The following is a 14,116-nucleotide window of genomic DNA, read 5'->3' on the forward strand; positions in this document are numbered from 1 at the left end:
TTTCATCTACTTTATACCTATATACTTTACTTATACAAAAATATATTAAATTTAGAGTGAACCTGGCACCATGCTGCGCAGAATCTCTAGAATCTGCATGTTTAGTCTCCACTTCCTAGCTTACATAGTTTCTGAGAGTTAACCATTCATACAGCCGGACGGAGAAACGGACATGGCAAGTTCGACAGGACTAGAGATACCGATCAAGAGTATTTATATACTTAATAGGATTAAATACTCTTCCTTCCACCTGTTACATGTTTTCTGACGAATGCAACATACCCTTTTATTCAACAAGTAACGGGTATTGAAAAATAACAAAGGCAGCGTCTCCGACAAAGCTTTTAGCAATTGTTTTTGCACTGATAAATCCACATCGATCGGGTGCCAAGTTCAGTGGCAACATCTGTCATCGGTTTTGCCTTCTGCATAAAAAGTCTTAAGTGCCTGCTAAATTGGTCTATTAAAAAGCCGTATGCTGTCCCTAAAACTGCAAGCTGGGCGGCGAACTTCTGTTAAATTAGTATTTAATGGGCTTGCAAAAAACTTGTTAAATATTATTTGAAGAAATGTGTAAGCAAAGGCACCACTGCGTACGAGTAATAACTTGTTATTATTTACAAGTTTGTAAGGCATAGGAAAAAAACCCTAAAAATATATATTATAAAACTGCTATTTACGAGTATATTATATTAAGGAACCAATATATTGTTATAACAAGCTTCATAATCACTTACAATTAATTTGAGCAACTATAGTATAAAGCTTTTTATAGAGAAAACACATCTATACTTCTAGAGTCTCAAAAGTAATACAAACTTTAAATACGACAATTTTAAATAAATACTTAAGGTATCGGATAAGAAAACTGATAAGTTTTTATAAAAAAAAGGGGGTCACCGAAATAAACGTTTAAAAAAACGTATTAAAAGTAATTATGAAAAAACAAAATAAGAAGCTAAACTTCTAATAATAAGTCCCTTGATACGAGCAAGAAAATTTCACTTATTTTCTAAGTTTGTTTGGGGAGTTGTTTGCAACATACAATATATAGAACTCTTACTGCATATCCAAGAAAAAAGCACCCTGCCCAATCAAGTAATAACCAAATTATGTTGCAGTAGTCAACGATGTTTTATTCATTTTAGGCCACAGTTGGTGGCATCTCTGGCTTCTTCCAGATGTAGCTGGCCCAGGGGATGCACTCCTTCAGCAGGTGCATGTAGGCCAGTCCCTTGGGGCAGTCCACCTCGGTGGCCGGGGTGCCGAGGGTCTCGCACAGCCAGTACTTGGCGGCATCGAAGTGGTGGGTGAAGGTCTTGCCAATCTCCGCCTCATCCTTGCAGGCGGAACGACCCGCATCCGCGTTCGCACCAGCCACCAGGAAAGCGGCCAAAAAGATGGCGCACAGAGCAATAACTGCTGCAAAAGAGTGATGAAACAATAAGTAATCGATAGCGAAGTAACATTAAAATGCCACCTCACACCCACCAGACTTCATGTTCGGATGTGAAAGTTTCTCGGTAGAAGGAACCAACTGAGACCCCAATCTTTCGGGGTTGGAACTTTTATACTTTCAAGGGGGAACAGAGCCGAAAAAGAAATGAAAACAAGAATAATAAAAGTATTGACATTTCGACACACGCGCCGCATCCGTTGGTTATTATCAAGGGAGCAGAGGGAAAAGTGGGAGGGAACAGCACCTTTATCAAGATGGCGAGATGCCAAATATTTTGGACTCCATTGGTGGAAAGACGAGAGATTGCGAATATATATTGAAACATTATTTAATGCAACATCAGGTAGCAGATAAGAACCAAGTGCACTTTTAATGGATTGTTCAACAATGCAATATTTTATAATGATTTGGCACACAGCCAAGCCCCTACATTATCATCAACATGTTGATTTAAATAAATTGTAAAGCGCACAAAATATTAAAAAAGGTGATTTGTATACATATTTACATGATTTCGTTGAGAGAATTCGCAGATGAGCTTAATGTCTGTAAATCTGATTCATTAGTAAGTAATTCAAACAAATAGTCATCCGACATAATAACCATGACTATTTGTTGACACTTTGTCAAGTGTGAACCCAGCTGGCATGGCGAATCCATAATCGGATATTTCCATAATTTATAAAACAAATGCCGAAATCTGAATCCATTTAAATTGTGCAACATTAAAGACTATCATTCATTAATTAATTGCTTACCATTTTTTCAATGGGCATTTTTTTTGTTTTGTCATTTTTGCAAAAGTATTTTGCATTTTTGTTAACTGTTTGTTTCTTTGTTGCTTTTTTCTTTGTTTGGCTTTGGTATCGGAGCTGCGGGCGCCACTTGACCAATATAAATGGCAAGAGGATGCGAAAACAAAATATGGCAAAAAACCTCACGAAATGTGCAGGCTGAAAAAACTAAAAACCGTTTAGCAGCCCGAGTGGGTTTGAAAACAAAAACCCTGAAAATCGCTTACAAAATGCTTTAAAGTGTAATTACAGTTTCCGCATTGAGAGGTGGCCCACTGGGATGGGTTGAATGGAAGGGGGAGATGTCCAATCAGCCAGCAGGTGACCATATTTACCACTGGTTTTTTGGCCAAGATGACGCTGCCGTATCGCATCGCATGTGTTAAGCCAACTGATTATTTCAGGTTGGCCAAGATGTGATGGTGGCAACGCAGTGCAGCGGCTAATTATCGATTAAGCCGACACGCTCGGGCTCTGGGCCAAATCCAATTAATGCGGCCAAGTGAAATGCGGCTCGTTATGATTGCCGTTACTTAAACACACATTTAGGGCGACATCCGCAGGCGGGAGGCTAAAAATAAATAGAAACTCATTTGGACTAAGTGATTTTGCTTGTGCAGCAAGTATCGAAATAACATGAATACTGGGTACGATAAGGGAAATTCGGTACTACTATAAATATGCCAATTTTCAGCCTTCGATTGCAACACTTTCATCATGAACAAGGGTGAGGCACATCATCTTTAAACCAAACAAGGAGTTTTCTGTTATAATTTCTTGATTAACCCATAGGTATCCTCATCTGCTGCCTGCTTTTGGGCCTCTTCCTGGCCCTCAGCTCCGCCTACAACGGCCAGGACATCTACGCCGAACCCAACTGCGCCATCGTCGAGGATCACGGCCGCAAGTTCCGCGACATCTCCGACCCCACCCACTACTGGGTCTGTCCCGAGGGCCAGGAGAAGGCCGACTACATCCAGTGTCCCGACAACTACGCCTTCATGGAGCAGCAGCAGGACTGCGTCGTCTGGGAGCAGTGGAAGTGGGTCGAGCCCTACACCAAATAAACAGGCCAACTCTCCCCGAGATTCGCCGAAAGTCTAAGCCGTTTATGTATCTTTTTTGCGCCCAACTTTTGATTGGATTCGATGGGATTTACGGCCGGTTCAGGTTGGTGGGGTCATTGGTGGTGCAAATAAATTAATTATGTGTCCTAACTTTGAGCAATACAGTGGAGAGTCTTTATGTGAAACTTGAGAGAAATTCACAAGAAACGTTCTTATCACATGGCTTATCTTCATTCTATCTTGCTATCAAAAATACAAAAAATACTATCAATCTATACATAACTTCATCATGAAAAGTTCTTACTTAGATTAAAAATTCAAGATATCTGAGAATCAGACACACATTTTATAACTAGAGGTTTTCCGTGATCTGATAAACATGGCTGTTTTATTGGAATTTAGTTGTGTAACCATTACAATCTAATCCAGAGAAATTCGAACGTAAAATTTTGTAACGAAAGGTTTTCTTTTAACTGATGCCTATTATGTTTTTAAATTATTACAAATAGGTATTTTCATGTATACACAGCTGAAGTATTTATATTACAAATCTCTGATAATAAGAAGAAAATCGAAAGCATAAGCCAATCCACAAATTCCAAAAAATTCCATGACTGCCCTGTAATCTAAAAACTCCAAGTCACCGTATCTTAAATCCATTGTATAACACGGCAATTGCTGGTGGTGGCCTGCCTGTTTTCACTGTGCTGATGCTGCCTTGGACCTGAACTTGAGCCCCACCTGAGTCGGCAGCCCAATGCCCGATGAGGCAGAACTTTTAATTAACCAAGGCGAAGATACACACGTCTGCCGAGGGTTCCCAGGGGCCCTATGCCATAGGCCATGGGCCATGGGCCATCGTGATGTCACGGGGGAACCGAATACATGTACGGAATATGAGATACGTCTCTGATAAACGATAATTAGGCAGTGCGTGTCTGTTGCGCTTGTAATGTTATCTAACACCTCTTCGATTGGCAATCAAAGCCGTTGCCGCTGTGCTGCTACCACAATCAATCAACTGGCATTGTGTCTGCGATCGACAATCATTCAAAATGCGAAGAGGTGAAAAAATAGAGCCAAAGTCGCACTCCAGAGCCAGTGCTCCAATTTTGGGGCTTAACAAAATATGTGTATAAAAATTGGAGCTCACAAATTTTGAGTTTTTTATGCGTTCGCTGGGTAAAAGTCATAAATATCAAAGCGTGGCGAAGAGAAACACACGGCGCTCGCATTAAAAGTGAAAAGTACTTCAATAAATTTAGTTAGAAATCATTGCCGCAATGCAAACACGCAGTTTTCATAGTCGATGGATGGTCGATGGATGCGGTGGTCTCAAGTGTTTGGTTCGCTGTGGGCTCGTTGTGGATGCCCCACGGCTGTTGGGGGCACTTCAATCGATGATGGCATCACATAATGAGTTCGGAGGTGCCTCGGCCCTCACCAACCCAAAATATCTCAGGCCCGCCATTGAAGAAAGTGAACGCGGCCTTGACAAGGCGAGGGAGGTCCATTATCTGCATAAAGATAACACTCTATTCCCATTCCCAGTCCCATTCCCAGTCCAATTCCCAGTCCCATCTCCCTAGCAATGACAAAAGGTAATGGTAATGGCAATGTCAATGGCAATGACGATGAAATCTAGATACCCGTACCGCTAGTGGGGCATGAAAACAAAGCACTGGCACTAGTTGCCTCATTTGCCAATACAATATAGTAATGTGGGTTCATTGTGTTTATCAGATGTCGCCTCGTTTCTGGGTTAAGATGAGCTGCAGCTCCAATCTCGAGAGCTGTGTCGCACTTGGCCAGCAATTACATCTAAAAACGACATCTATAATTATTCCCATTATGTACTTACGAGTATCTTTTATGCATCTATGCAGAGTTGTGCAAATATTGCAAACACTTATCAAGAAACAAGCTCTGGCATTGAACCAATTTTCACGTCTTTGTTTCCAGCTAATAAATAAATAGCCATTAATGACAAAATCGTCTAATGACAGATCAATAAAGGATTGGCTTGAAGGCATGCAATGCATTTCAATACAGTTCGTGTACTTCTGTGCTGCATTCAAAATGACATAATAACGACTTTATTTGAAGAAATGTACTTTGAAAAATCAGAAAATATTTGTAACAAAATTGGAAATATTTAAAAATTGATCGGAATCGGAAGGTAATTTTCATTTTTCGGTAATTTTTTAATTAATGAAATAATTTAATTGCAATGCTTTCCTTTTCCGAGTGTCTTATCCACTTATTAATCAATTGTCTGATCCACTACAAACTCTGTAAAAAACTGAATATTTGAATATTTAATTAAGTTTGAAAACCCATAAATATTCCGCTACAAAATGCCAAGCCACCATGGACAAAGTTTTAAGTGTCGCTCGGCTTTATGCAAACATTTGCATTAAGGATTAACTTCTGTGACCTTCACTAATTGGGTCTGAACAACTTTTCAGTTTCCTCGTCATTGGGCCACTAACATTCTCTGGTAATTATCTATCGCAATCCATCTCAATCCAGCTGCCGAGCCAGAAACCGCAGGCCGTGGTGCTTTGATTGATCGCTCCACTGATTTGAATGATAAGAAAACATATGTGGCTACCCTCCATGGGCATATAGCCAGGCCATCCACACATATATCTAAAACATGGGCTGTCAGGCCAGGTGAGTGACAAATTGACATGTCGCAAAAATGATGAATTTACCAGCGGCGGGCGGACAGAAGGAAATCCACCGACAGATAGATAGATATATGTACGTTTGACTGAATACTGAACTGCGACTGAAGAAGTAGAATCCAAATGACCTTTCATCAAGCTGACAAATAATTCAAAGCGACATGACTGCAAGAATCGCCCTCAAGCGATCTGAAAAATGGTAGTTGAGTGCTCTGGGCTCGAATTTAGCATAGGTCAAAGTTCAAAGCTGATGCGAGATTCGGTTCAAGTCCACTGTTGACGTCATCGAGTCAGAGCATCCAAACGGGCATCCAAAACGTACCCACATCAGGAACAATAAGCCGGAGCTGTAAGCGAAACTGAAACCCAATTTTAAAGTGGTGGCGTGAGGGATATCAACACCATCACCGTCCGCATCTCACCTGTCAGCCCTCACCTGGTTTTTTTGCTTTGCTCTTGGCCGGGTGGCAGTTCAGTCATTTCAGCCAATCCCCCCCGTGATATGCCGGCATTAATTTTTCACAGTCTGGCCCTCGTTTAGGCATACGCAATTTATATGCATTAAAACTTTATTCCTCTTTCAAATGTTGCTGTTCATCTGCAATGATTGCGAGGAATCTGAGTGATTGAGGTCTGTCATCTGCACACTGTTAATTGAATTGAGGGCTTATACCACCAGACAAAGGCTGAACATGTTCAATATTTCAGCATTGAGCTTCGATGTCCTTTGTTTTACTCAAAAATAATTAGAACATTGTTTGCCATCCCATTTCCATTTTAGTGCACTCTAAAAAATGTTTATTGCTAACTATTACTTTTGAGTTACTTTCCATGACTAACAACTTTTCGGGCAACTCTACACCAAAAAAAAGACTTAGTATTTAAAGTATAAATTTTTTAAGATTTATTCGGCCTTACTCCTAATATAATGTTTTTTACCAAGCCACAAGGGATTAATACACCTGATTTTCAGTATTCCTAAATGCTATGTGTGATTTCATAGTTTACGGTTAAAAAGGTTTCAACACTTTGATAGCATTAAGTGATCTATAAAGTAGATATATATATTTTTTTTAATATCTAAACTTATAGATGTTGCTTAAAAATAATTACTTATCATAACCATCGAAATAATTTTAAAACAAATTTTAAAAATACAATTTTTTTTCAGTGCTCTCCATAACCCACAGAAACTCTTTGGTAGTAAGTAATTCCAAATCAACGTCAAATTGCAGAACTTTTTTATAGTTTCGAAATATGAGGATGAGCAAAGGGGTGAAGCGGAAACTGCACTTTTCCCAGCGAAAAGCTTTCACCACACTCGCTTCTCCTCGATTCTCAATTCCAGCCGAGCTGAACAGCTGATGAACAGCTGGAAGTCATATGTGTCTTACTGGGAGCACTGGAACTCGTCGCTGGAAGGAAGAGCGTGTTCATTCTGCCAGGAACCGAAGGAATAACGGCTCCGCCTACCGCTTCCAGTCGACTCCTAGCTGATGTGGGTGTATGTGTGTGTGTGCGTGGGAGAGGACTTCGCAATTGTGTGAGTGACAAGGCCACACCCACGCGGCCATGTTTGAATGAAATAACGGTAAAGGCAGTAAAAGCAAATGGCAAAATCAAACGGGAATTGTTGGGGGAGGGGGGTTTGCAAATACACTTTTGGGGAACGATGGAAAGAAACTTGAGCCACAAAATGGAACTTGAAACACAGTAATCTGAATTTAGGTTACAGGCCAAAGGAAAAGGGACAGACAGAGAGTGACAGAGAGAGAGAGAGAGGGAGCGTGGGTGGGTAGTACAAATTAACTGCAAGTGTTGTTTTCGTTGTTGTTTCGCTTAGTAAGTTAGTTAAGGTCATCGAAATGTCAAAAGTTGCATTCTCCGATTTCCGAGGGGCCGGGATATTAAACACGCACACCAAACGTTTGTCCCGCTGACATTGGTTTTGAGTTGAGTTGACAAAACAAAGCGGAAAGCATGCGACTTTTGCAATTAATTTTGGCGGACTCGCCCTCCAAAACCACGAATATTTCTGGACATTCCCTTGGGTTTTTAGTTTTATTTTCGTCCATCTAATAATGCTCATTCCCTCTCTTTCGCACCCATTCAAAAGTGGCTTTGATGTCGGCCATTGTAAGTTCTTCTTCTTGTTCATTTTCGGCTCACTTACACACTTCAACACTTTTGGCAGCCATTTTGATGGCCGCTGTTCCTTTGAAATTCCACCACTCGTGACACTCACACACAGTAACAGCCACACACACTCTTACGTGCAGAGAAGGAAATTCCTTAGCACTCTTTTGTGGGTTCCGCTTTTCCTTTTAGGCAGCTGCCCTCTCTTTCTCACTCTGACTTCCTCTGTCTCCCTCGCGCTGCGCAAAGCGTCTTCTTAATTTTAATTTTATTGATATTATTCAGTTTGCGCAGATTCCATTAGATTTTATTGCCCACCGCATTTCATGCATTCTCCGCAATTTTCCTCCAATTTGTTTGGCAATTTCCAGATTAGTTTTCCACTCAAGAGACACATATTAACTTTTAATTGAACTACGAAATTGTCGTAACTGGTAGAACTTATAAATTAATTTGACAATAAAACTTAATTAGTTTTGAATAAAATATATTCGTATTTCCATAAAAAGCTTTGTATTGTTAAAAAAAAATTTTTAAGGCTCTGAACTTGTTTAATAATGTATCAGGATCTTTCGGGCTTCTTATCTAAAAGACGTTTTTCAAAAAGCGAAGGAAAGTTTTGTAAACAAAGTCCTTAGGCACCTAAAAAGGGTCTATATCTTAACGAAATTTTAAAAATACCATTCATCTAACCAAACATTTTGCATGTCCCATTAAGCCTTAATATAAAGCTTCTTCACTGGAATTCATTTGAAATATAGTTCTGTGGACAATTAGTGAGTTATTTTTGGATAAATTAAACTTTCCAATTTTAATAATTGATAGACAAAAACTGTTGTGAAAACTGTTTTACTCAAATTAAAATTAAATTTTGCAAAGGTTCGGTAGCCAGAGTTCAACTTGATATGAAAACTTTTAAATTAACTGGTAAATTAATAATGATTTACGGAATGGGTTGTCCTCCCACGCAGCGTCCGCTTATCAAATTGCGTTTCGGTTGGGAAAATACGGAGTCGCTTTACCAGCAGCCTTAACTCTTAACTCTTTACCTTCAGCAACTTCACCACCAGGACATCCGCGCTAACGAGGCATCAGCTCATGTTACCCTTCTTGATTCTGGGTCCTTCGTCCTTCATCCTTGGACGTCACACTCCCTTTTGGCTCAGCTGACTTGTCGACTCCGATACAAAGAGCCCAATCAATTGCAACTATAAGTACTCCCAATTAGCGATGCCGGGGGGCTTATGCAATCAATGTAAACGGATCGGATTGAGAATGTATATATCTTCAGTGGTTTATGCTCGTTTGCCTTTATGAATCGCCAATGAAGGTTGCAGTTCATTTTGGTTGAAGCCGCAATCGCATAATGTCATTTTGGGAAACGGTGATGCGAATTAAAAGCTACGTGAGTGTGTTACAGGACTTTAATTAAAATTAAAGCCTTTAAAGTGAGGAGAAATATATTTGAATTATATTTTATAATTTAAATCTTTTATCATTACAATCTTGCAACTCAAGGAAAGACCTGTAAAAAATATTCCCTGTCAATTTATTGAACACAATATTAATAACCTACAGTTAGCCATTAATCTTTGGCCTGTGACTATTAATCAAAATGTATTTTTTTTTTTTAGGAAGTCTTTTGGGAAAGTGATAGCTGTCAATTAGATTGTTTTAAACAAATTAATCTTGCTATCTTTCATATATTATCAACTAACTAGCCCCTTCGACAATCGACTCTGTAGACATTTTTTGTAATATTCGCTGTGTTAAACGTCTAAAAAATCATCTACCATTATTCTTAATTATAATCTGCACATATAACCATACTAGGGCTTTCAAAAAATCGGTTTTAATACTCGTTAGCTTCAGACATCTTTCAACTGCACTGCAAAATAGAGTGACTTTCCTCGTTGTTGCACCTCTTCAGCCCTGATAAATCCTGATGTCCCCAGCAATTTCTGAGTACGTATCATACCTTGTTTACCTTTGGCCGCCACTTGCTGTGTCGTCTCAGCACCGAAATGAACTTTGTCGCAGCGGGAACCCGACTCCCCCTGAATTTCCGTGACTGCCGTCAAACGTTGCGCCCAGGGGAAGCGTGTGGCACCAGCAAGGGACCGAAAATCCAGACTCTGCCACTGACAGCCGCAGCAGCAACCCAACAACCCAACAACCCAACAGCCCGACTGGCAGGCTGGCAGGTATCCTGCTGTCTATCTGGCTGTCAATATCGCGCAGAAAGGATCGGCGGCACTATGAAGCCATCAAGCTGGATGGCAGTGGAAATATTTTTGAAGGGAAATATAATTTAAACCTCCTGTGACGGGTGGTCAGGCCAGGACAGGATGGTAAAAGGGGTTCTTGCGACTGGCAGGACATGCCAAGAACCGGTTGTGGATATGCTGCGGTCGGAGCAATCCAATTAGGCCAGTGCAGGATTTAAGGCATTTAGCGTTAGTTCTCGTTACCAACAAACTGGTTCGCCTTCCAAGAGAAGATATATTCAAAAATACCCACATGCTATAAAAATCGATAGAATGTAACGAGGCAGGAGGGTGGGTACAAGGTATAAGGTATATATTATAAGGTGGTGGGTGGGTTGAATGGGTGGATGGGGTTCACCTTGGCCAAAACGAGACCCAAAGGCGCAGCGTGTTATTTTACAAGTGTTGTTTTTGTTTCTATTTCTGGGCATGTTTTTTGTGTTTTTATTTTTCTTACTGCCGGTGGTGGTTGCAGAGTGGTCGTGGTGTCTGTTTTGCGGCTCGCTTACATCCAAGCAGATGCCAGACTAACCCGTCATCTAATTGCCAAAAGGCGGCATACAACACCATACCCCCGTCTTTACTGCACTCGTGCTGGCATGACTGAGTCCCTAATTGAAAATAAACATTAAGGTACGCAATTAAATATGCTGCAGTCTGGCTTGTTTACTGGGCTTGTTATCCCGCTTTGAAGTTCATTTTATCCTCATTTTTATTGCCTCGAGCGTCGAGTTCTCGAGCACCCTGATCCTGGAACTTTCCGCTGACTTTCGGTCACCTTCCGGTGTCGAATTTCAATTGTTTGCACCACTTTACTGGCGGAGAATTAATTAATCGCCTAGGCGGCTCCATTTCGCAAAATGACAAATGATGGCACATCTCTCGGGTCAAACAATTAGCTGTAAATTAAAATTGTATTAAGATTAACTGAGGCGCAAATCGACGACGGATAAAAACGGACTATTGCCAACAGTTAGGCTTCTTTAGGAAAGTACGGAACATCTTGTTAAACATCTTTAAATGCTTAATTTGAAAATGGTTTGTCCTCAATACATTTATTTTAATTTATGCATATGTTTTTTGCCCTGGAGAAACATTAATTACATCTTGAGTGACACAGAGTGTCTCTGGAGATTTGGAATTCGGTTGCTTTGGAATTACAAGTTGTCCTTAGCACATCTGAATAAATTGCAGTTGCCATGAAAATTCATGTCTTAGTTCTACATTACATTTGAAGATTATTTAAGAAAATTTGACATCAAAGAGGACTTTTTGAGAGCATTCTTTAATCCATTTGAAATGGAAGTCAGTATTTTTTATATAAGTCATTATTAAATAAAGTATTCTTAAATATTGAGAAAGCTCTATTATATATCCCCTATAAAATAAATAGTATAAAAAAACCATTTGAAATGTAAGTCATACAAACCATTGTAAAAAAATATTTATAATATACCCAGAAAGTCTTATTGTTATTATTATGTATATCCCCTAAAATGTTATATTATTATTTCTTATCTCACTAAAAATATGTAGGTTACTTAAATATTTTTCATTATTAAATAAGATATTTTTAAGCACTCAGTAAGTCAGCTTTCCTTACTTATACATCCTCCATAAAAAAAATATTATTTGTTCCATTCTCTCTCAAGATTCGATTGTTAACTAAATATTTTTCTTTAGTAAGTGCGTTACTTTTGTTCGAGCTTAAGAAGTTGGACTGTATTGTAGCAGCATTATTTCTTTTATTTTCGCTGCTAAGTTTTGGGTGCCCATGCTTTTTGTTTGGTCTATTGTGGGTGCCTGACGGGCTCGTTTTCTTTTTCTTGGGGTCCGCTGTTTTTCGCCTTGCGTGCCTTGTAGACATTTTTCTCTGTTTTGGCCGCGTGGTGCGTACCAGGTAACCTTGTTTCCAACCACTTTTGGGTGGGCCACAGTACGTTGGCCCGCTGGTCGCTTGTGCCATATAATTTGGCCCCCGCACACAGAGTGTTGTTATATTTAAGCCGCGTTGCAAACATCCGCAGCAGGCAAGCCACCACAACCACCTAACCACCAGAGAAGACCACACCCACTCCTCCGGCAAAGAACACGCACACGGGGCAAACGAGGCACACCTTGATTTACCTTTGAGAAGGAGGCACCTCCTCCTCCTCCTACCCCTCCCCCTCGTTTTCCTCATTTTCCCAGGTCCTTGGGCTCATATCGATCGGTGCATTAAAAGTTTCTCACTCTACTTTGTAAATAAACCGAATAAAAGAAGCTGCAAAAATAGTTTCCAGCACACCAAAAATTTACACTCGTAATTGCTTTTACGTGGCTGGATTTTGAAGGTTTTCGACTGCTGATTGGGGACTTGGCAGGGCGAACTTTAAATGCAAAGCGAAACTTTGTATGAGCTGTAAAGAAAAAAACGAATAAATGATAGTGGGCGAGTCATGCCATTCATGAACTCAGGCCCGATAATCAATCAATAAAACTGCTCTAACCTTGACATGACTTTCAGTTCAGCTGCCTGTTCTCATTTGCTCGCATTTTGCAAATGCAAATGGAAATGTAATCAACTAACTAGCGGAATATCCGTTGGATACCTTATCTCGATTCAGTGGGTCAGTTGACGCCGCTTTTCCTCTAAATTAAAAAGGAAAACTCGACGGAAAACTTGTGCCCTAATCACCCAGACTTGCAAAGCGGTGAATAAATTGTCAACTTTTTTATCCCACAAGTTTTTGCATAAGAAATGAAAGGCTAGTGACAGAGAAAAAGAGTTGAGACAAAAGGTGGGAATGTGGCAGAAAACTTTGCCATTGAATTCTTGAGTAAGCCATGTTCGGGGTGCCCGGTTTTATGGTCTTAACATAATTTTGTGGCCTTCTGAGCCCAAGTTAAGCTTTGATAAATTGCAGAAAGTGCTTGTCAAGTGATAAATGACAAAGAAATTGGCAAATTGTGAGGCGGTCGGGGAGAAATATCCCAGATATCCCAGAAAAGCTGGTCAAAAACAGGGGTGCCAGAATAGAGATTGTTGCGGGTGTTGGCCACTGCATTGCAGTCACACCAGATATTAATCAGGGTCCTTTTCTGCTCGACAGTCTTATTGTCTGGTCCACTTGAAAAGAAATGTCTGCTTATTGTTCGGGCAATTGCTGAAAATTATCAAAGAAATTGCTCTACCGATTGCTCTACAGGGAGGCTAGTTGTTGTAAAATAATTACAAGTGCAGGCAGTAAAAAAACAAACAAAACTCCATTGTTGTAAATTAATTACATTTCGAGTGAGTGTGTGTTGGTGTTTTTATGGCTAGGCAGAGTAAGTAAACTGGGCAAATAAATCCCCAAAAAACAGGCTGCCTTACATAAGCCCCGAAATGTGTGCTACGAAAAATGGCAAACGCAAAAGGCACGCAATGACAAAATGGTTAAAAGTAAAGCCAAACACCGACAGGTGAGAGTGGCCGAAGGAAATTGATTTTCTTCGCACAGTGCGAATAGAATTTTATTCAAATGTGCTCAACTGGGCGAGAGTAATGGGCCTGGGAAAGCGGAGGGAAAAGCCACGGCTGGGCAGGATTGCCAGCCAATTGGCCGGATGCCCGGCGGAGGCGCAGGCGCATGCGCAGTTGTCCTGCGCCCTGGAAAAACGCACGGCGGGGAGCTCGGCCTTCCAGGCTGAATACCGACAAAAGCGACGAGCTCTGGCCTTT

General features: G+C 40.4%; 2 protein-coding genes and 1 long non-coding RNA gene across 12 annotated transcripts in view; 1 reads left to right on the forward strand and 2 right to left on the reverse strand.

Moving 5' to 3' along the window:
* Positions 1–1,110: 1,110 nt before the first annotated feature.
* The window catches only part of LOC108014892 (uncharacterized), a 43,857-nt gene continuing 30,851 nt past the window's right edge, over positions 1,111–14,116 (reverse strand). Inside the window, exons 1-3 of one of the 10 annotated variants that reach the window (XM_017081112.4) lie at positions 14,030–14,033; positions 1,492–1,519; positions 1,111–1,419 (exon numbers count right to left, since the gene is read on the reverse strand). In XM_017081112.4, the coding sequence (XP_016936601.3) occupies positions 1,145–1,419; positions 1,492–1,501 (285 nt within the window). In that variant the 5' untranslated portion in view covers positions 1,502–1,519; positions 14,030–14,033 and the 3' untranslated portion in view covers positions 1,111–1,144. Of the gene's footprint in view, positions 1,423–1,491; positions 1,520–10,568; positions 10,579–10,921; positions 10,926–11,530; positions 11,535–14,029; positions 14,034–14,116 lie in introns of those variants that run through there. The other 9 variants (XM_070996693.1, XM_070996694.1, XM_017081110.4 and 6 more) reach the window with 9 other exon arrangements.
* On the forward strand, positions 2,969–3,357 carry LOC108014884 (uncharacterized). Its single transcript, XM_070996697.1, has 2 exons — positions 2,969–2,980; positions 3,046–3,357. The coding sequence occupies exons 1-2, from the start codon at positions 2,971–2,973 to the stop codon at positions 3,318–3,320; spliced, it is 285 nt and encodes a 94-aa protein (XP_070852798.1). The 5' UTR covers positions 2,969–2,970; the 3' UTR covers positions 3,321–3,357.
* LOC136117099 (uncharacterized) lies at positions 5,569–6,860 on the reverse strand. Its single transcript, XR_010654376.2, has 3 exons — positions 6,433–6,860; positions 6,038–6,369; positions 5,569–5,984 (listed from the first exon to the last, which is right to left on the reverse strand). It is a non-coding gene; the product is annotated as an uncharacterized lncRNA (long non-coding RNA).

The sequence above is a fragment of the Drosophila suzukii genome, chromosome 3 (genome assembly GCF_043229965.1).
Source record: "Drosophila suzukii chromosome 3, CBGP_Dsuzu_IsoJpt1.0, whole genome shotgun sequence".
In the NCBI taxonomy this organism is placed as follows: domain Eukaryota; kingdom Metazoa; phylum Arthropoda; class Insecta; order Diptera; family Drosophilidae; genus Drosophila; species Drosophila suzukii.